The sequence below is a fragment of the Hippocampus guttulatus genome, chromosome 9 (genome assembly GCF_054856545.1).
Source record: "Hippocampus guttulatus isolate MCC_2025c chromosome 9, RoL_Hgut_1.0, whole genome shotgun sequence".
Lineage (NCBI taxonomy): Eukaryota > Metazoa > Chordata > Actinopteri > Syngnathiformes > Syngnathidae > Hippocampus > Hippocampus guttulatus.
The window spans coordinates 12,810,183-12,830,625 of record NC_141269.1 but is presented as its reverse complement, the minus strand read 5'-3'; the positions used below and the strand labels follow the sequence as shown (position 1 = coordinate 12,830,625).

General features: G+C 39.5%; 2 protein-coding genes across 7 annotated transcripts; both read right to left on the bottom strand.

The window, feature by feature from the left end:
- Positions 1–129: 129 nt before the first annotated feature.
- Positions 130–9,680, bottom strand: LOC147200398 (sodium/hydrogen exchanger 9B2). 4 transcript variants are annotated; one of them, XM_086119092.1, is made up of 13 exons: positions 9,556–9,680; positions 8,251–8,508; positions 7,287–7,488; positions 6,973–7,143; positions 6,249–6,391; positions 5,752–5,879; positions 4,903–5,078; positions 3,831–3,937; positions 3,202–3,351; positions 2,993–3,101; positions 2,366–2,502; positions 2,051–2,273; positions 130–1,226 (listed from the first exon to the last, which is right to left on the bottom strand). In XM_086119092.1, the coding sequence occupies exons 2-13, from the start codon at positions 8,395–8,397 to the stop codon at positions 1,165–1,167; spliced, it is 1,755 nt and encodes a 584-aa protein (XP_085975218.1). In that variant the 5' UTR covers positions 8,398–8,508; positions 9,556–9,680; the 3' UTR covers positions 130–1,164. The 4 variants fall into 4 exon arrangements, with proteins under 4 accessions (XP_085975218.1, XP_085975222.1, XP_085975219.1 ...); XM_086119096.1 differs by having other exon boundaries at positions 2,090–2,273; positions 9,556–9,679; XM_086119093.1 differs by lacking the exon at positions 9,556–9,680 and adding an exon at positions 8,842–8,994.
- Positions 9,681–9,726: 46 nt separating this feature from the next.
- On the bottom strand, positions 9,727–17,526 carry bdh2 (3-hydroxybutyrate dehydrogenase, type 2). 3 transcript variants are annotated; one of them, XM_086119098.1, is made up of 10 exons: positions 17,447–17,526; positions 16,277–16,367; positions 15,009–15,150; positions 14,797–14,893; positions 13,274–13,382; positions 12,909–12,969; positions 12,648–12,761; positions 11,529–11,587; positions 11,360–11,452; positions 9,727–10,509 (listed from the first exon to the last, which is right to left on the bottom strand). In XM_086119098.1, exons 2-10 carry the CDS (start codon positions 16,346–16,348, stop codon positions 10,456–10,458), a joined length of 801 nt encoding a protein of 266 aa, XP_085975224.1. In that variant the 5' UTR covers positions 16,349–16,367; positions 17,447–17,526; the 3' UTR covers positions 9,727–10,455. The 3 variants fall into 3 exon arrangements, 2 of the variants coding, with proteins under 2 accessions (XP_085975224.1, XP_085975225.1); XM_086119099.1 differs by having other exon boundaries at positions 15,072–15,150; XR_015101726.1 differs by lacking the exon at positions 9,727–10,509 and having other exon boundaries at positions 11,529–11,611.
- Positions 17,527–20,443: the final 2,917 nt, after the last annotated feature.

Here is a 20,443-nt window from a genome sequence, read left to right as displayed (position 1 = left end):
TTTCTACTGGATGAGAACATTTGCTCAGACTTGTTCATGTTCAACTATAATGTCAAACGTCGGTCCGCAGTACTGACAATTGTCACATTAAACTACAGTCATCCTAAAACTGAAGAACTAAGCAAGAGATTCAACTTGGAATTTTTTTTATTCAATATTTAGTAAAAAACTAATTCACAGTTCCATATATATTTCATCAATACTCTAATACTGCACACAAAAATATATCACAATTTAAATTTGAACATCTTCAAGTGTCTTAAAGTACACTGCATAATAATAATAATAAATTTCATTTATAAGCGCCTTTCAAAACACTCAAGGACACTTTACAACCAAAACAAGATACTTTTGTAACAAATGAAAGTAACAAAACTGGATTAAAAATGACTAATAAATGAGTGTATATGACTGAATGATTCAGCTTCTATTTCAAAGCAAAGGGAAATATTTGAGTTACCGTTTATACATTTTCCTGAGTTTTTACACATTTTGATTAAATAAAATAGTACTTAAGTGCAAAACCAGCTCCTGTTTCAAAACAAAACACTATTGTAATTCCCATTTTTATAACTAACTCAATAGGCTAGCCGCTAGCTGATGTAATTATTAGTATTACCATAAAATCCGATTCCCTTATTTGAACAAATACGAACAACCACAATCTTAAAAAAAAAAAATCTAAAATCAAAATCACATTCATGAAACTAACTCATTCAATGATAATGAACATTCTGACTCTGACGTGAAATTACCTCTCAAAAACTGAATAACCATTCATTCACATGCTCGGATGTGGGTCATTTGTTTGAGGCCTGGAAATCACCAGTGGCTATAAATACATAAGTCATTCACGCTTGTGCTCCTGCAACAGAGAGAACAGCAGGAGCTGTCTGAAGACAGCAAGACAAAGTAGGCCACTCGGTGGCTAAAGGAGAGCTGACATATCCAACATGTCATTACAATTATTTTTGTTTCAAATTAAAACTTGAGTCAAATGTCCCATAAAGAATATACATAGAGAAATCGTCAAAAATAGATAGTAACGGTGAAGTGTTCGATGCGAGTACACAGTGTTGTAGCAGTTGCAGACATATGCCCTCAAATCCAAAATTAAAGAATCTTTCATTCAACACCTCATTGTTTGCATTGAGATGAGAGAGGTCAAAGAGTACTTTCATAGGTGACCGGCGTTTCATTGTCCTCATCGTCCCCTACCGCAGTGCCTGGGGGAGATACAAAGGGAGCAACGGTTGCTGACATTTTGGGTTGTGCTTTTTCAATCTACACCATTAGTTGCTGAAAAATTCACCTAGTCATTGGTTTTGTGCTCAATCTGAAGTCCTGTATAACAGCCTCTTGAAATAATGGCCAGAAGAACATTTTGAGGTGTTTTATTTATTTATTTTTGCCTTAAACGTCTCCTCAGGATGCTGGCCACCTCTGCTAAAAGCAGCTGCATCCTTAGTCAAACAGATCATTCAATTCTAGGCCCGAAATGAAATTATTAATACATTAAAGATCATCAGAATATTGCTCAGTTTTTCTGGTTTTCTGAAAAAAATGACATGGGCAATTATTATAATAATTAATATCATTTTAAAATACATTTTAAATAAATTATTATTACAAAGGTGAGGATATATAAATTCGAATTTAGCAAAATCTTGTCAACAAACGTGTTGAAGTGAGTTGAGGAACTTCATGTAGTGCTTTGCCACCACGTGGATGCACCTACTGTATAGGCCATTATAAACCTATTTAAAGAGGCACCAATTACTCACTGTTTTCACTATTTGTGGATGAGCTTGATCCCAAAACACAGTAGTAGGTAGGTCTTTGTTTTCTATGTAATATTGGAGGTCTCTTGCAAAACCTAAGTGGTTGAGTGGTCCGTTTTCTAAATAACAAACTAGTCTTTGGCACTAACATTGGAGGGAAAGCAGAGCTACATTCCTGTTGCATTTACTCACTACTTCACAACTACGAGGCATGGGTGGTGAAATCTGAGCTGGGTTTAATTGATAAATAATGCAGACACGTTACCTACCTAGGAAAAAAGCTGATAAATTCGGTTTGACTCGCTCACCACAGGCTGAGTTCTTTGGTTTCTGCAACAGGCATGGTCCACACAGGCCTATTATAAGGGCTCCGACTGGCGCCGTGAGAAGAATGGAGAGCACAGCCACAGTCAGCACATCCATGCCATACTTCTGCATCTGCTCGTCTTGCCTTGTTCTGGCCATGTCCAATGCTGTGGAGCCAATAGCTGCCTGAAAATTAAAAAACAAGTTTAGCTCTGCAGTCCTCTGTGTAACAACCAGCAAACGTATGAATACTTTATTTAATTTTTTTAAGAGAATACCTGCACAGTGGCTTTGGGCATCCAAGCCAGGGCAATAAACAGCTTTTCTCGAATGTTGAAGCCGGCGAACAACACGCAAACATAGGTGAAAAGGAGACGAACCAGCAGGGCAATGAGCAGAGAAGCAATACCCAGACCTGCACGAGAAAACACGGATGCACAACACTGTCACATAACTTTGGATGACAAAAGCTTCCCCAGTACGTTGAGGTCAAAGTATACAGCTTTCAAGATCAATTTTCAAGCTTTTCCAGACCCTTAAAATCGTACACATCAAAATCAGTAGTAAATATATATGATTGTATAAACAATTGTTTTATCAGAGTGCAAACAGAATAATGCTTCACATGAAACCATAAATGCTAAGTTTTAATGAAATCTTAAATATAAAGGTGGGGTTTTTTCCACATTAACCACATCCTCATCTTTTTGTTTCAAATTCATTGTGAAGATTAAAAAAACTAAATACGTCTGGGCCTAGCTAAATAGTATATATACTCCCTATACCCCTCTGACAGCAATTTATAACACTAGTATTCAGCAATATGTTTTTAAAAACACAAAAATGCAACATCTAAAACTATAGCACTTTTAAGAATTGTGTTTAGATCATCTCGGTGCTCTCACCAACTGTGTGTCCCTCCAACTCCGACACTCTTATCTCTGCTCCGATTAAGCCAAACAGAAGTGGCTGAAACACATCCCAAGCCCAGCCTACCACTTCCTCCACGCGTGCCTAAACAGATACACAGAACTTGGTGTTGCTTTCTGTTGCCTGTGGCATGCATGTAGCCGAGTAGGAAAAGTATGACTGTCAATCCAATGATGATTGTTACCTTTTCTGTACCCCATCCGAGACCAGCGAGAAATGCCAATACCAGAGTACAGAGGCCACCAGAACCAGGAAATCCAGCCACACCGCTGCCAAACACCGCAAAGACAGACAGGCCGAGCACCAGGAAGGATCGCTTCATCACCAAGTGTTTCTACAAGGACAAATCACAGTCAGTGAGTACATATTGTATGTTGTGTTTTATACACCGTGCTGGCCGATCACAGTTTTAGGGTTCATTTGAGATTTTCCAAAATTGCACACCTGAGGGGGAGTATCATTCATCAAAATACAAACAGACTGTATGATTGTCGTTTGGCGCCTGCATTTTGCAAAAGACACAAGGAAGTTCGAAAACAGGAACGGAACTAGAAATGTAAAGGGGGGAGCATATCTTATTTGCATTACAATCATGTGTTTTGTTTACTTTCTTTGTCCCTTTTTTTCAAATCTCGAATCAAATTTGAATTTTCAAGACTTTCAAGCACCAGTGGGAAGCGTGGCTTCGAAACTTGGTATTTCCAACTCTCAGTAACTGCCTAGGGTAATACCAAGGTGGTTAAATTTGATGACTCGACAATGGAGAAACACCTACGCAAAGTGTAGTGATGTTGCAAGATGCTCAACGTCTACCTGGTCGAGACTAGGAAAGTACTGGATGAGGAAGCCAAGAAGGATCCCAGCAACCAAGCCACTGGCCACCTCAAGCACACCTCTCAAGATGTTGTACCATGTGGAACCTACAAGAGCAAGATTTATAAAAAAAATTCAGTCATAACCTATTTGGGCAGAAAAAATTGGCTTTTTTTAAATGTGTTTGAAGAACAATCAATTCAACTTGGGAGTGTTTTCTGAAAACTGAGCATATAGCAGAGAGCACGTGGATATGTTCCATAATTTATTCTCAAGATGATGAGTAAATACTCTCCATCAGTTTCATAAGCCCACCAATAAAATCATGTTGTTGTGCTACAACTTGTTTACTTGAGGAGACAATAACCCGTGGCACAGCCTTGCGAAAATCACTACAGCAGAGATTCAGCTCAGCTGTCTCATTAAAACTCAGATGATTGATGTAAAGAAAGCAAAACTGCGATACACGGTCTTAATATTATCTTTGTAAAGTGTTTTCTTCCTGATATTTAAAGTTTAAAGGGGGCTTATTCAAAGAAGCTCGTTTTTTTTGTAATAATGTTATGAGAGATATGCATGACAAAGATTTTCATTTAATAATCAGTTGAGTTACTTTGTAAGAATCATCACCATGTATGAGTGAGGGGGTACTCGTGGTATGACAAAAAGGTTCGGGAGTGCACAAGACAGAAAAGATTGTGAAGGTGACAATGAGACCCAAATATGCAAATTGTTCTACAGTAAGTCAGAACACTCCATTGGCTATCGCTAAACAACAGTAACTCAGTAATAAAGTCAGAATCAGAGTAAATATTTGTATGAAAAACATTTTGAGGCCATAAAGTAACATCTTGTGCTTCATGACGACATACTGTGTTCTTCTTCAAACCACTTCATTGTGCACCACTTGTCATTTCAAAATGCTCTACGTCAGGACAAAGTGACATACCATGAGAATTCTGCCTTAAAAGGCAGAATTTTTCCAAAAATTGCAAGCACCACTGGCACACATTTTGGCATCTCAGTGGTGACGTGAGCTACACTAAAAGTTTGCTTTGTCCTCCCCAATTACCTGTAGCGAAAGCCATGCCCAAGCATGTAGTGAACCCTGTTATGGCAAGTATGTCATCAAAGCTGCCCGCTGCCATTAACAAAGTTGGGATGCCCTGCTCCACACCGTAACCGTCCTTCTGCAGTAGCAACATGGAGGGGACCACCACTGCGGGAGACACGGCGCCGAGCACAAAGCTGCAAAGTGCAAGAGACGGCCCCATTCAATGGATACGGTACGGACATTCCACCATATCGACGGCCGCATAACATAATTGCCAAAGCCATTTTGCAATATTTTTGGATGACAAGAAAAAAATATTTTCAGAACACACATCAGTCATTTTTTTAAATTGATATTGTAACAAAAACTTCAACTCGATGGCTGAACAAGTAAAGCCCCTACCCCACTGAGGGGCAAACAATTGAGACTCTTGGTGCAGGTAGAAAACTGCACGTTGACGTCAAGGTCACAAATGTTCGCAAATCATTCGGCAACAGTTTTTGTGATTTTTCTTGTCACAAGGAAATTTTGAACACGTTTAAAATTCCCTTGCGACAAGAAAAGTACAGGCAAATGTCTGGCAACCATTTGGCGAACTTTTGCGACCTTCACCAAAAGCTGAAGAACTCTGATGTGAACGTTACATCCTCTGCCTTTGAAATTATTCAGCATTGTTTACCACTCAGTTGGATAGGGGCTTAAGCGACAGGGAAAAGGACCCCCCCCCCCAAAAAAAAAGTGTGATCTAAAAATATATATTTTCCACCTTGTTTTCTAAAAACATTGAAACATGACTGAGGCAATTATGCAATGTCGCCAGTGATATTTAAATGAGCTGTTATAGACAGAGAGAGGGGAGATATTTACCCTAGGATGAAGCCCCACACCCAGGGCAAACCCATGAGGAAGTGGGAGACCAGAGCTATGGTGCAGGCCTCTATGATGCACGGCCCCACTGCCACACGCAAACACACAGACTTTAGCTTCCTCAGAGCCTGGCAAAGCAAACGATCCAAGAGGTTATAATCAACATTTTTAAATACATTTTCATATCCTTAAGATCTGTTTATATGATTATACATTTCATGTTATTCATGTTTTGCCTTGAATTGTTCTTATTGCAAATGAATAAAGTATCAATGTATCTATATTAGCCTGATATATCTTATTTTATCGGTTTATAATCAAAACATGGCAGTAGAACATCCATTCGACAACAACAGACATCAATAAAAACTGGTACATTTAATGTAGAATATTACGAAATTGGAGAATTTGTCAAAAAGCAGTGTCACAATTTTGCAGCCCACATGCTGTATTTAGCTTGAACAAACTTTTCTGTAGCTCTGAATCCAACGTCTTACCGAGGGATCCAAACCCAGACCGGCTCTGGCTAGGATGACCGCCAGCGCAATGTTCCTGAGGGAGGCGGACCACTTGAAGTTAATGTACACACCGTCTGTTATTACTGGAACATTTCTCAGCATGACACCCATGAGTAGCATACCTGCAGTAGGAAACAAACGTTGCTGATAATTTGATCCTCCCACTGTGTTCAAGTTCACATAGTTTTAGTCTCAGATAGAACTCCTGAGGCTCCACAATCCAATTGTATGACAACCACAATCATGCATGTATTAATCCAACCTTTCTTGTCATATGATGTTAAATTTGCTGCTGAAAATATGCAAACAGAAGTCACTTTTAATATAGCACACAATGTTGAAAATGAACCCTTTCATGCACCCTGTAACCTGATAACCTGATAAGATGTCCACTGTAGTAACTGTTGTCCCTGAAAGGTTTAAATAAAAAAAAATAAAAAAAACAGAAAAGATGTTTCATAGATGATCAAAATGTATTGCACCAATTCCAATCTCTGTTTATGACATACAGGCCACATAAGTATCAAAAAGCAAGCTGTTCAACGCAACACTGCAAAGCATCAGAGAACAACATTGGATTAGATTTACAATTTTACCTGAACCAAAAATATTTGTGAATTGGTGGACTAAAAATTACCGGTAAATATATTGTATCTAGTTTGTGCAGCACTTATTTTTGTCCGAAAGATGTTTCATTTCCTACCAAGAAGTGGAGGGAATGGTGGAAGTCTGGGCAGCCGAATCAGAGCCACCAGTTTGCCACCAATGACTGCAGAGATGAAAAGCACCGTAATGCCAAACAGGTTACCACCTGGAAGACATTCCTCCTCTGTGACGGACCACACCACTCCAAAGAGCACCGCGGCCAAGAGGACTGGAGAAGACACAAGGCAACAGAGTTAAGAAAAATATTATATATTAATGCTGTTTTGAGGAAAGAGGTTTGATAATGTCATAGATTATCACTGACAACATGATAACCCGGGTGGGCCTAAAAGGATCCTATTGTGGGTTTACCTTTTGTAATGACAGAGGCCACAAGGCCTCTTGGAGGACAAGGGCAAAATCTGTGAAGCAAGGGGCAGCAAACAAGTGGTGGTTCTGTGTTGGTTCCCGCATCCACCACAGGGTGGCGAGGAAGAAAATAAGTTGTTTCCTCTGTGACATTTGGACTGGAACAACGTCTCACCACTACTTGGATCTGGTTCACATTCAGGTGCTGGAAAAAGACACAGCATAGAACAAAACTACTTCAATATTTCATTAAAGAAAAAAGTACTGGTAATCAAATGACTTTTCAGATGATTATAAAGGTCTAATACAATCATCATTATGCTTTTCTACAACAGAGTACACTTGGCTCTCCTCGACAATGTTTTTGCCTGGTCCATTTCCACTTCCAAATAGTACCAAGAAAAACTACGAAAACCATGCCACATTTACCATAGCATGGAACAACAGGGGAATGAGAGTATTCTGTATTTACTTCTCCGCATGTCATATGGTTATATTTGAGGATAGCTAAGAGCAGCAAGACAACAAATCACTGGAGCAAATTGGAAATTGTGGCATGTAGTGCGACTACAACTACAGCATCAAGAGCTAAAGCATATCAACAAGGTAAGCCAATGTTAGCATGTGTTTAGTTTTGCCATTTCTAGCCATACATCCCCAAAGGTTACACAGATGGGACAATGAAATATCAGCTTCACCAGTGATTGACAGGCAGTGGTTTACATTTGGTATCTGTTCAGCCTTCTGAGAACACCAGGTGACCAGATATTGCGTGTGGTTTTTTTACAGTGTTACACAAAAAATATTATCGCTTGACTGTTGGAAAAATGTTGCAAAAAGACAAACGCAAGCAGAGTAACAAACTGAGAATAATCACATTAGTACAGTATGTAACTCAATTGATTATCATTAAAGTTAACTGAATTATATATTTTAGTTAGGGATAAGAAATAAATGTTAATACTACCTCCACATGGTTTCCTGATGGCAAAGGGATTCTGTCCAGAAGCGGACTGGGTGCGGGGCTTGGTGCGGGGCTTGGTGCATGACTTGGTGCAGGACTGGGTGCAGGACTGGGCTCCGGAGTGGCAGGTTTGGACCGTGGGTCCTCCATGATAGAATGGAATATCTGGTCCACTCTTTTCTATCACAGCACATTCAACTGAGGAGTGGAATTCCTGGCCATAGATGGAGCAGCTCCAGCACAACTTGTACCTGTACACCTCTTTAATTCCAACAACACAGAAAACGGTAGTGTCAGTGGAGTGTAATCGCATTTAAGAAAAGTACTGGGCTCCTTTTTGCATGTCCACTTCATTGCTGCTGATTTTAGCTCTTCTGGCAAAGCCGTACTAAACAATATCCATTCATTTTCTGTACCGCTTTATCCTCGCAAGGGTCACGCGGAGTGCTGGAGCCTTAAAAATACGAGTCGTAGAATCCGCCGTCAAGCATCACATACTACAATGTTTTGTCAATCACGAGCTGGTGGCACTGGCAACAGCAGTTGGTTAATCCAATACTGTACTGTCACCAGACCACACTAATCGATGCTTACATGCTTGGCCATATGGCGCGACTAGCAGTGGAAGTAGGTGAGCGTGGATGTTTCTGCCAAAGTCTAGCCTCCGTTAATCGGCATACCTAGCCAACCCTAACAGCTAGCCAACTTGTCTAGTTTGAGGAGGGTCTCGCTCTTCGCCTGAATGGGTTAATAGTGAACCTCTACGTCATTACAAGGGCGTGGCAACATGGGATGCTAACCGGTTAGCATCGCGTTACTTTACAATTGGGGTAAATCCACGCGTCCTGGTTCACTGCGAGCTTAGATATATTTTCGGACATCGCCGAGCTCCAATTAAAGCGTCTCTTTGCCCTCGGTTTGTATGTATCAACATTGTAATATTACAGATTTACGGCGGTGCTGTCACGCCGACATTTTAGCAATAAAAAGAACAAATTACTGTATTAACCTGTCGCGAAAGACTAAAGTATGAACCAGGCAAGTTGTACAGTACTGATTATGGAACTTATCAGTAATAATTCACCCTACTGGACTCTACGAGTAAAAACATCAACAGATTAAGACATACATCCATATATACACGATTAAAACACAATTTACAGCACATACTCAATTCTTGTAATAAATTGTGTTTAGTGCGCTTCAAGTCAATTACGGAACCTCTTGTCCGACAAGGGATGCTGGACGTCGTAAATCCCGTAACGTTCCGATATTAATCATCAATTAAATGTAGGGAAAAACACTTACCTCACACCATAATCATTGTCAAAGCTTGGGAACTGGCATTGGCAGCCTTTCTGGCAGATTGGCCGGGAAGGAAATGGTAATAAGATTAGTGATGTCCAGTCTCTGTCGTGTGGTATTGGTGTAAGGCTGTGAGGGGGGAGGTTAAGTACAAACATTGCGTAGTGCACATCATGTGATTTAATGTTTATTATACTGTATTACAATATTAATCATTTGGACACAATCAAATTTGTTCACATTGGTCTCTATTTTCGTACCCAGAACAAGTGTAGCCCAAAGCACGTTCTCACTGCATGGGTGGAGTTTTCTTTCTTTAGATATTTTTATGGACGAGCAAAGGTAGAAATGAGAGTTTGCGCCATTGTGGGAGTATACACAGGTGACTTGTTTCCTGACCAATGGAAGCGGCTCCCGTTATCCCTTTTCAATACAATGCAAGAGAGGCACAGGCAATTAAATCCACCAAAATCACATTGCATCACCTGTGCCACAACTTGGGACTTGCTCTGAGCTGGTCTGTGGTCTGGTCTACTTTCAGACACGCCCCAGCGCAGTCACCCTCGGTCTGCCAGAAGACTCAGCATGGCATAGCACAATCTGCCAAATTCTCACACCCCATAACCAAGACTTACCCCGGCACAGAAATCAAGATGTGTCAGTTTTTACGCCTAGCACACATGCACTCCCTACAAAAATAGACCCCTGAGTGTTTATTATACTGATAGTGTATAGTAGCTGTGAGTAATTAGGTTTATTAATCTGTAATTGGACAAGGCACAGCTACCAAAAAAATAATCTCAGAAGACATCAATATACCGTAATCAAAAAGTGTTAACATAGTGAATCGGCCAATCTTAAAGTGGCACCTATGATTAATGGGAAAAGCTTGCTTCATGCTCTTCAAAGCCTCCAACCTCCATCGATGATTTGCTCTGTGCCAGTCACATAAGCCGACTGTGGAGGAGCACACACACACACACACATCAGATTCATTAGGTATGCATTTCATACAGGGTGTCTCAATTAAAGAATAATAATTTTGCGTATCATTCGGTTAGATGAGAGGCCATCAGCCTTTGACATTTTTGGACTTTGCAGATTTTGTAAGCATATCAATCCCTTGCCCATGGCTCGCCAATTTACATTGGAGCAGCATTGTCAAAGTGTCCCCAGGGATGGGAGGGGATCTTGGGGGGGGGGGGGGTTACTCTGCTCCCTCTCCCCTCTTAATGTAACTATGGAAGGGGTAATCTACTACCACAAATGATGAAAATGCCCAAGTCCAAGAGCAGGTGTTCACGCAAAGCCAGCGTATCTGGAGGGCCGCTTGGGAGACTGAAAAAGCTTTACACTTTACCAACAGATTGTTAAAAGGTTTCAAGCAGAATATTACGAGGCTCAAAATGACCACAAGATTATGATGATGCCCATCTACCTACAGTTGGGTAAAGCTTTATCACTCTCAGATTCATCTGTCCAATCAAGTTTTTGTGGATAAAGAACTCACTGGCGTGTTCCTCGGCTTTGTGCAAACACCTGCGCTAAAGGGTTTGGTGTTTTCATCACTGGAGGTAGTAGCAGGTCTTGCGCTGCGTGGTTTGTCAAGAACAGCTTAAGCTTTGAGAAACTTGCTATGTATAGCGTAAATGGTATGTCCAAAGTAGTTGTAGTGTTAAAGCAGTGTGATGGCGATAAAGCTTCTCAAAAGGGCATTCAGGTTTTTACAAAGCAGTGTCAAGTCAAATCCTATGGCAGCAAATATCCAAAGTATAAACAAGGCTGCAAATATCTCAAGCACCCTCACCTCATCTGAGGCCAGGTAGACACACAGGTACGCCACCTCTTCAGCTGTGCACATCCTGCCCGTTTTCTGCCTTGCCATGAAATCCTTATAAGCCTGTGAAAAGGGGTTGCACAGTAGCATGTATGCACATCAGAACGTTACTGTAAGAATACAGCAAAGTGTCCAGTACCTTTTCTGGGTCAGGTTGAGCTTGGATTCTACCCCTCAGAGATGGAGTGTCAACAGTACCTGAGGAAAAATTAGCTCACAGAGCTTTTAAAAGTACATTTTCTTCCTGATTAATGTCATTTGCATATGGTCTAGGCCTGAACGAAAATGTATTTTTTAACAGACACAAGCAATAATTCAACTTGTATTACAGTAAACAATATCAGATTTATGACACATAGATGTCTTATGGGTTAGCCTTAAGCTAAAATAAAGCCAAATGAACCATTAATCAACAAAAGACAGTTTCATTATCTATTTCAATTAGGGTTATTAACTTCGTAAACACTTTGATTTCAAGCATTTACTATTACAACACTACATGAATAAAAATATACATACATAAAATAAAGCCTACTGACTCACCAAAATGAATAATAAACATTGCATCCTTTGCGATTTGAAAATTGCATTCTTGCAATGTCAATTTGAATTTGATTAGTTGTTCAGTCAAGTCAGCTTTACTGTCACATATGCTCTATGTGCAACATACAGCACAGATGAAATGTCTTTCCTCTCAACCACAGTGCAAACATGCAGTGCATTGAAAACACACACAGCTAAAAATAAGGGCAGCGAAACTGAACTGCATTAAAAGACATAAAATGCAAAAAAAGAAAAAAAAACATTGCAAATTTCCCCAGTGTGAGACAACTAAAGGTTATCTTATCTTATAAATACATAAATATAAACAAATAAAACAATAAATAGCAATCATAGACAACCATGGGCACTTGTGATTATTGTGGGTTAAAGTTAGTTAGTGCATTGTTTAAGGGCAAAGAATTAGCACTAATATGGTCCCTTCCATATAAATTAAACTAACATAACAGTCTTGCAGACGTGTCTGTAGACGAGCTGTGAAAGCCTTTTTCATGCATCAAAAATAAAGTTTCGTCAAATGCAAAAACTTCACGACTCCATTACCTTCTGCATTATCCATTTGAATGGTTTTACAACAGCTGCGGCTGTTGTGCAAGTGCTATATACTTTGTAAAGAAAGATGTACTGTATTGTACAGCCTAGGAACAGTCACAGGACACAGTGACATGTTGTTATTTACTGAATGTTCTTGACTTACCAGGACAAACACAATTGCAGCGAATGCCTTTCTCAATGAAATCGGCGGCTATGGATTTGGTGAGGCCGATCACGGCCGCCTTGGACGTGCTGTACGCACACCGGTTCACCACACCTGTGTCAAGGAAACATATGTCACACGCACACGCGCGCCCGCAAAGCTGTTATCTGGCATAAGAGGATTGACATGGTCATACAACTGTGCCTTAATGGCTCTTTAAATAAGCATTTGTTACACAAGTGGATCTAAAGGATGCTTCACCTTTTATGCTTGATGCAACGGAAGCCATGTTTATGATGTTTCCAGACTTTCTTGCCAACATCTGCAATGACAACATTTTGAGGGATGATGGAATTAACCCATACAACAATAGCGTAAGTGTTAGGCTCAGCGTAGGTACATTTTATTTAATATCCAAGATAGATTTCCAATTTCAGATTAATCTATGAGCGCGGATTGGTGATTGAGCAGTTACTGCTCATCATGACGCAGGCTCAGAGTAAAAACAGCTTATCTGAGTGTACAAAGGTTGACAACTCAAGAAATAAACATATGTCAGTCAATTTACAGCTGCAACGGAACAGGATCAAGTGGATTAGGCATTTAGTGAGAAGGCCAAGGGTCACCTTTGGCAAGAAAGCTCTGCACATAAGGTACATGCTCCGGACATTCACATCCATGGTAAAATCCCAGTTGGCCTCTTCACAATCCAAGATGGAGCCATGGTGCACAAACCTATTATGATCACACACACACACACACACTTCAAAAAAATAATAAATGATGTCTACATTCTCATCTAAGCGTATAAGAGACAAAACTGTAGCCATTAAAGAAAGAATGATATGACGTAACTACAATTTATCATTAACACAATACAACTCTCCAAATTGTGTCCTTGCATGTTACACATCTTACTGAGCTCCTAATGTGAGAGTATGACCTTTGTTAAGGAGATTTAACAAAGGTCAAGGGAAGGTTAGGGATTGTCGATACAGAGTAAAGTGGGAGATGGAAACACAAGTAGCGTAAAACAAGACGATGGCTGCGCAATTATAGCCAGATTTAGGCTACTGTTATTTACTATATCTGAACTGACTCAAAATTGTCCAAAGGCATAAACGTGAGTATGAATAGCTCCTTGTCTATACGTGTCGAGGATTGGCTAGCGATCAGTCCGGGGCCAACACCACCTTTTGCCCAAAGTGGGCTAGGACAGGCTCCAGCTCACCAGTAATAATAATAATAATAATACATTTTATTTGTGGGCACCTTTCTAGAAACTCAAGGACACCTTACAACAAGCAGTTAAAATCACAAACACAATGTTAAACACAGCATCAAATAAAATAAGAAAAAAATACAACAAAAAATAAATAAATAAAAATAATGGCTTTAGTGGCCATTGACGGCTTATGCAGTGACGGTTTATGATGATAAGCACCATAGAAAATGGACTGATGAGCAGGTGACTGATTATCATTTCAGCAGACCACTTCTTGACCCCATTGGCATTCCTGCCAATGTTATCAATGTCCATTCATCCTTGGTCTCTGCTGATCCTTGCGCCTATTTCCTGAAACAGTAATGACCAGATTTTCAACATGGCCTAATGACAGCCCCACATATGGTGGACTGTCTGAGCCTTCACCATTAGTCCGAACTGAAGAGATTAAAAATAATAATAATAATAATAAAATGGTGTGGCGTAACTTGTTGATAAAACGTGATCTATATATTTTTTCTCTTATAAGCACTACACTTAGATTTAGAGAGGGGTAGAGAATTCCGGTTCCTTGAGAGTCATATCCTGCCTGTTTTAGACCCCTCTCTACTTCAACACACCTTATTCAAATGATCAGCTCATCAGCAAGCTCTTCAGAAGTCCGTAACGATCGCGAACAATTGAATCAGGTGAGTTGGAGTAGGGAGGGATCTAAAATAGGCAAGATATGTCTCTCAAGGAACTGGAGTCCCTGATTTAGAATATATTACATATTGGCATGCTGGCCTGGCGAAAAACAAAACACCTCACACTCCGACCATTAAAGATATTTTCGCATAGCGTCGCTCATCAAAATTATATTTTGTTAAAGACTGTTTGAGGAACTACAAACAATGTTAGTGTTCCTGGAAAAAGGTAAAGTACCCTGCAACATTGAAGAGGACATCTATGTGGTCATGTTCTTTGGCCAAGGCCTCCACTTGGTCCTTCTTGGTCACATCCACCACCTTGGTCCTAATCCCTGCTCGGAAAGAGAAAATGCAGAATGACAAATCTGCTTTTTAAAGGTGTTTGCAATGACGGTATATAAATATGAACAGTATCCAAATATCATAAAACTCTCGGGTATGCATTGCCTGTGCTCTTGTCATTGCAACAAGGTGCTTCACCAGCAGGTGGCGGTATTAGACAGTCTCTACCTTGAATACCATCCAGTTCCTTGAGCTTTTCCTCATTTATATCAGTTGCAGTGACTTGAGCCCCCTCCTTTGCAAAGGCCTGGCAATTTAAAAAACAAAACTGTTACAAAAGCTTTTATCAAGGAAACATATTAAATATCCCCAAATTCTAACTTGACTGCATGTTTTTGCAGGGGGCGGGAGATAGTCATTCATTGAACATGTCTCAACCCACCTTTAGGAACAACGTTAAGGCAGAGTAGTTATTAAAATTCCATGACTGAGTTTCTACAGTTTTAATCTAATTATTTTAGATGATTTTATTGTGATTTTTGCAATGTCTTAATCATTTTTGTTGCTCTTTCTGTAATGCTTTTAATGTAAAGCAATTATAATTTTCTTGTACATAAAATATACTGCACAAATAAACTTGCCTTGCCTAGTTACATGATGTCAATTTCTTATACTTAATACCCCAACCCTCAATTTAAATTGATTCCAGCTCTAGTCTGGTGGTTACTCTGTCATCAACGATGTTGTATCAAAGCATCTTTCAAAGCCTAACTTGAACTGTTCAACAGATTCCCAACACGACCAAGACACGTTTAATAATATGCATTTCACTGCAAATGGTCTAAGACCATTTTAAAGTATTCTCTCGGCTTTAAATCTTTCACACTGCATGGAATATTGCAATGCTCTATCTCACCCACTTTCAAGAGGGGTACTGCTTTTCGATAGAATAGAATTGGCCAATCATGACAAGGACATTTTCACACTCTTCTCTTGTGACATTGAAGAGGCATCTTGTAACATCTACAGGATCACAAAATCGCATATATTTAATGTGAATGATACTTACAACACTGCCATGCAAGCAATAAAACATATTTCATAAACTAAAACTGTTATTGTTGTATGATAATGGCTTGGTGTAGTGTTGAGAAACATGTATACCACTTACGGTTTTGCTTTGGAGCTCAGTCATTTATAATAAAAAAAAAAGGGGGGGGATGTACTGCTATTGCACAGACATTTTATCACACAAAATGGTTTACCCAATATGCCACATAATGGGACAACATTGTTTGTTGTTTGCATACAGTTGCAATATGTGAGTCAACTCTAGAAACAGTGTTGACTGGCATACAGCAGCCTATTAAATAATCATTTTGCACTGATAATGTGGAACATATCAGTGGGAAATACTTATTAAATCTCATTACTATTGCAGCAGCACGTCCAATCCCCTGTGCAGCGGCTGACAACACAATCACTTTCCCATCTAAGCGGCCCATGGAGCACTGATTCTAGTTGCTGTATGAAAACAAGAGCATAGAACAACAATTTACAACAAGTCTGTTTTGTTCATAAAGGCACCATCTCTCGCGGTTAGTTTTCTCAAGCTATAAATCAAAACAGTGGAACTCGCAAAACCTTCTCAAGTGGTACAATGTGAGCATTTTCATTTTTCTTTGGTTTTTCATAATAGCACCAGTCGAAGATAAAAAGTGTGATGATGACAAGAGATAAGGCTAAAATGGCACATTAAGTCAACAAAAAAATCAATAAGGGAATAGCAAATTTAGTTGCGGCAACCGATTCATAAGAACACAATGCATTTCAAGCGCACTAAGGTTTGCTAAAGTTAATGTACTGCGTCACCTAATGGAGTATTGTAATCCAATTGCGCTCCAGTTTTATAGTGTTCACTCTGTATTGGGCGTTCATATACACGTATGAATTACTTTACATGTACTGTACAGGTACTATAATTTGTTAAACTTAATATATCATCTAGCAGTTACATTCACCTAGTCAGGACTGACACAAATGGCGCATGTTAAATTATGCAGCACTTGCACAGTGATTACGCAGGATTAGGGTGTTCATGGTGTTATTTACGTATAGATATAATTGCATTTATATGTAATTTGTGTTTAAATCGCTGATATGAAAACTTGGGTTACTCGACTTTAGAGCCTACAAGACAAAGTGCAAAGTACAAACAAATCGGATGACAGTCTGTGTTCGACGGCAATATAATTACATATGTAAGTTCGTAGGTTTTAGATGGATTGCTCTACGTTTAGAATGGGCAAAAAGGAGAGGACGACTTCGTTTGAGCACAATTAACAATTTAACAAAAGCTTACACATATTAATGCAAATTTGGGTATAATTTCCACCACGCTTTCAAAATCTGCCACATTCACACAACACCAACATGAAGGATATAGCATGGTTCCATTTGTTCCCAAAGTGATTGTTCATGGGGCAGTTCGTAACTTAAAAGGAGCACATTGTGAACGTTTCACCGAGTACAAGCGAGTAAACCAAAGTCAACATGGTCCAATGTTGGGAACTAGTTTTAGGAATTCGGTGTTGAAAACTCACCTAGTCTGCAGAATCGGTCCAACAATTTTTGCAGAGACGCAATATACATGTGACGCCGTTAAAAGTTTACAGCTATTGGCTATTAACCCGGAAGTACTCGCAGTGCGCCGTAACCCGAAAGAACGCCATATAAGACTTATCTATCTATCTATCTATCTATCTATCTATCTATCTATCTATCTATCTATCGTGTGCATTTTATTCATATTATACTGTATATTTTTGTGTTAGTGTACACTGCACCCGTAGCATCCTTTCAGTTTAACTTAAAAAAATGTATTTAAAAAATAAAATTAAATGAAAAAGCAGTGCACCTTTAACCTACGGTGATGTGTGACCTCCATCACCAAAGTGGTTAGCGGTCAGCAATCTGTAATTGCAGCTTGCAGTCAGAGCTGTTGCCATATATCTCTTTTAAAATTGTTCTCATTCAGTTTGTTTCATCTGCAATTCACCGATGGCACTGGCAATGAATGGGAATATGGCGGGCCTATGAAGCATTTTAAAAAGGTACACGTGAGCTACGATAGCGATGTTCATGCATCTAACACGCTGCAAAAGTGTGTCCCATGCCTCCACGTCAGTTCTCCCACTAAGGTGTGCAGTTATTTACTTTTCATAAACTCACACACTCTTGAATCGACTGTATTATTCTGTTTCATTCATGTTAGGGGGTGTTATGGTTGGTGCTCATTATAACACGCGTGAGTGTATGTGTGCACGTGCATTGATGGTCGATCGCGAAAGTTGATTGGCTTAAAAAGTAGATGTTCAGTCAAAAAAGGTTGGGCACCCCTTCTGCAGAGTGTCTTTACATGAGTGAATCTCACCTCTGGTATCTGCATTCTTGTTTGTTGTGGAGGTGTTTTGCTTGCAGACAGTGGTAAGGCATAGCTCGAGGAAAAATACATTTTTCATTGTGTGTTTGTGTGTGTGGTTTGGAAAACACAAGCAACAATCCAATCCAAAGAAATGTGGAGTTTAAAAAGCTCATGGCTTTAATTGAAGACTCCTTTCACATCTAGTTGAGATGTTTACCTACACTTATGGCCAACATAATGGACTCTATGCATTGGGGTAAGACCGTGGATTTATATACTGTATGACAGTTCTATCCATGCCGCTTACTTGCAGAGGTGTTTGAAGCATTTCTCGGGGAAAAATAACAAGAAAAAACCCCACAGGAACACTGCAAAAGCCATTGGAGATCATGCTCACCTATCACTTTCGAGTTAGGAGTGTCAAATCTGACCTGAACAGGTCAGCCCAATGTAATATGCATGAGCTATTTGCCCTTTAGCTGTGACTAGCGCAGCAGCTTGTATTTGAATCAGCGAGAGAAAAAGTCAAGACACCTCATTATTGTCAACATCACAGATGAGTCTCTTGGGAGCCTTTGTGCTGCACCTCTCTGGGGGAAACACTTCAATCAGAAGACGATGGCAAAGCACAATAGAGGTAATGCTGGACTAATAACATTTTGGCTGTGTATAATATCATACTTTGAGGTGTTTTATACTTCAAACAAAATCATCTGTCTGTAATATGTTCACGTGTGATAGATGAGTCTCCCTCCCATCTAATTTATATTGTGCTGTATCAATAATGTTTGTCCAATATTTGACATTTTCTTTGTGAAAAGCAAACAATAAATTTAGGAGACTACGAGATTAGACCAAAAATACAATAACACATAATTCCACCAGCGGACAGTGTCTGTTGTCTATTATTGCTGCAACAATAAAGAACCGAGTATGATGGAAAATGTTTGCTTTCTCAAATTCACAATATTGCTCCACTATTTTTCTCACCGCCTGGTCCTTTTTGTAAAAGATGAGGTTACAATTCAAGCCAGGGATAAATGCATGTAGTTGTGCAACAGAATTTGCGAGTCATGACTCTTGCAGTGAACAGCTTCCTGCAAAGTGGCACTGTATGGATCATTATTTTGAAGGCCCTTCACAAATAACAAAAGAACGAGAGGACTAAAAGAACAAAAATCCAAGGAGAGCTTTGCTGGGGAAATTATTTCAAGCACCGCCTCTCTCCATTGCTTCTTGTTGTGATCGCATGTCAGTCTGGATGCAGAGGCTTCTTCATTTAAGATGTCATGTTTATATTGCATTAGGTTGAGTGCACTGTGTTGATACCTTTGGGGAAAGAACTACCCAAGGGAATGCTTTAATCTACTTCAAAGAGGTGCCCACGCCATTGTGTCAGGCTTAGGTGCAAGTAGATATAAAACGACAGATGGTTACCGACTGCTTGACACCCTCTACATTGGATTCAACTCTGTGTTTCCAGATTTTCATCATCACCATTTTGCAAGTCGATAAATGATTTTTTTTCTGTACTGTATATAATAATATTACTGTAATATCCATCCGTCAAAATAAGAACTGCACTAATAATAATAATAATAATAATAAATATATGAAATTATATGTGTAATTTCTACACTCGTAAATTCATTTGCAGTTGCTGAAAGGAAAGACCGGACCCTTCACATACCAACGGAGCCTCAAAACATTTTGAATAATTCAAAGTATTTTCACATGGCGTTTAATCATAGAGCCAATATTTGCCCTTTCTCTCCCTCAGTGAGAACTTGCTGAAGTGGAACTTTGCTGTGTCCGAAGAGTACTGTATCTTCACACAGCCATTGCTGCTTCATGCATGAAGATAAATTTGATGCGTGGCGATGTGGGCGCAACGGCAGCAGATGCTTTTCGACACAAATGAAAATGGGTGTTCGATGGCCAATGTGTTAGGTGCTCATGGCCTTAACTCGGCGTGATCAAGGTGTTCCCTTTTCTGTTACAGCATTTACATAGCAATTCCTATCAAGGTATTTGTGGAAGATCATAAGAGCCCTGACCATGTAGAACATTTTCGAAGAAGAGTATTTTTTTTAATTAATATATTTTGTCTTCCTTAGGATTGACGGAAATACTTAAATTTGGAATCATCCTCTCAGCACATCATTGAAATCTTATC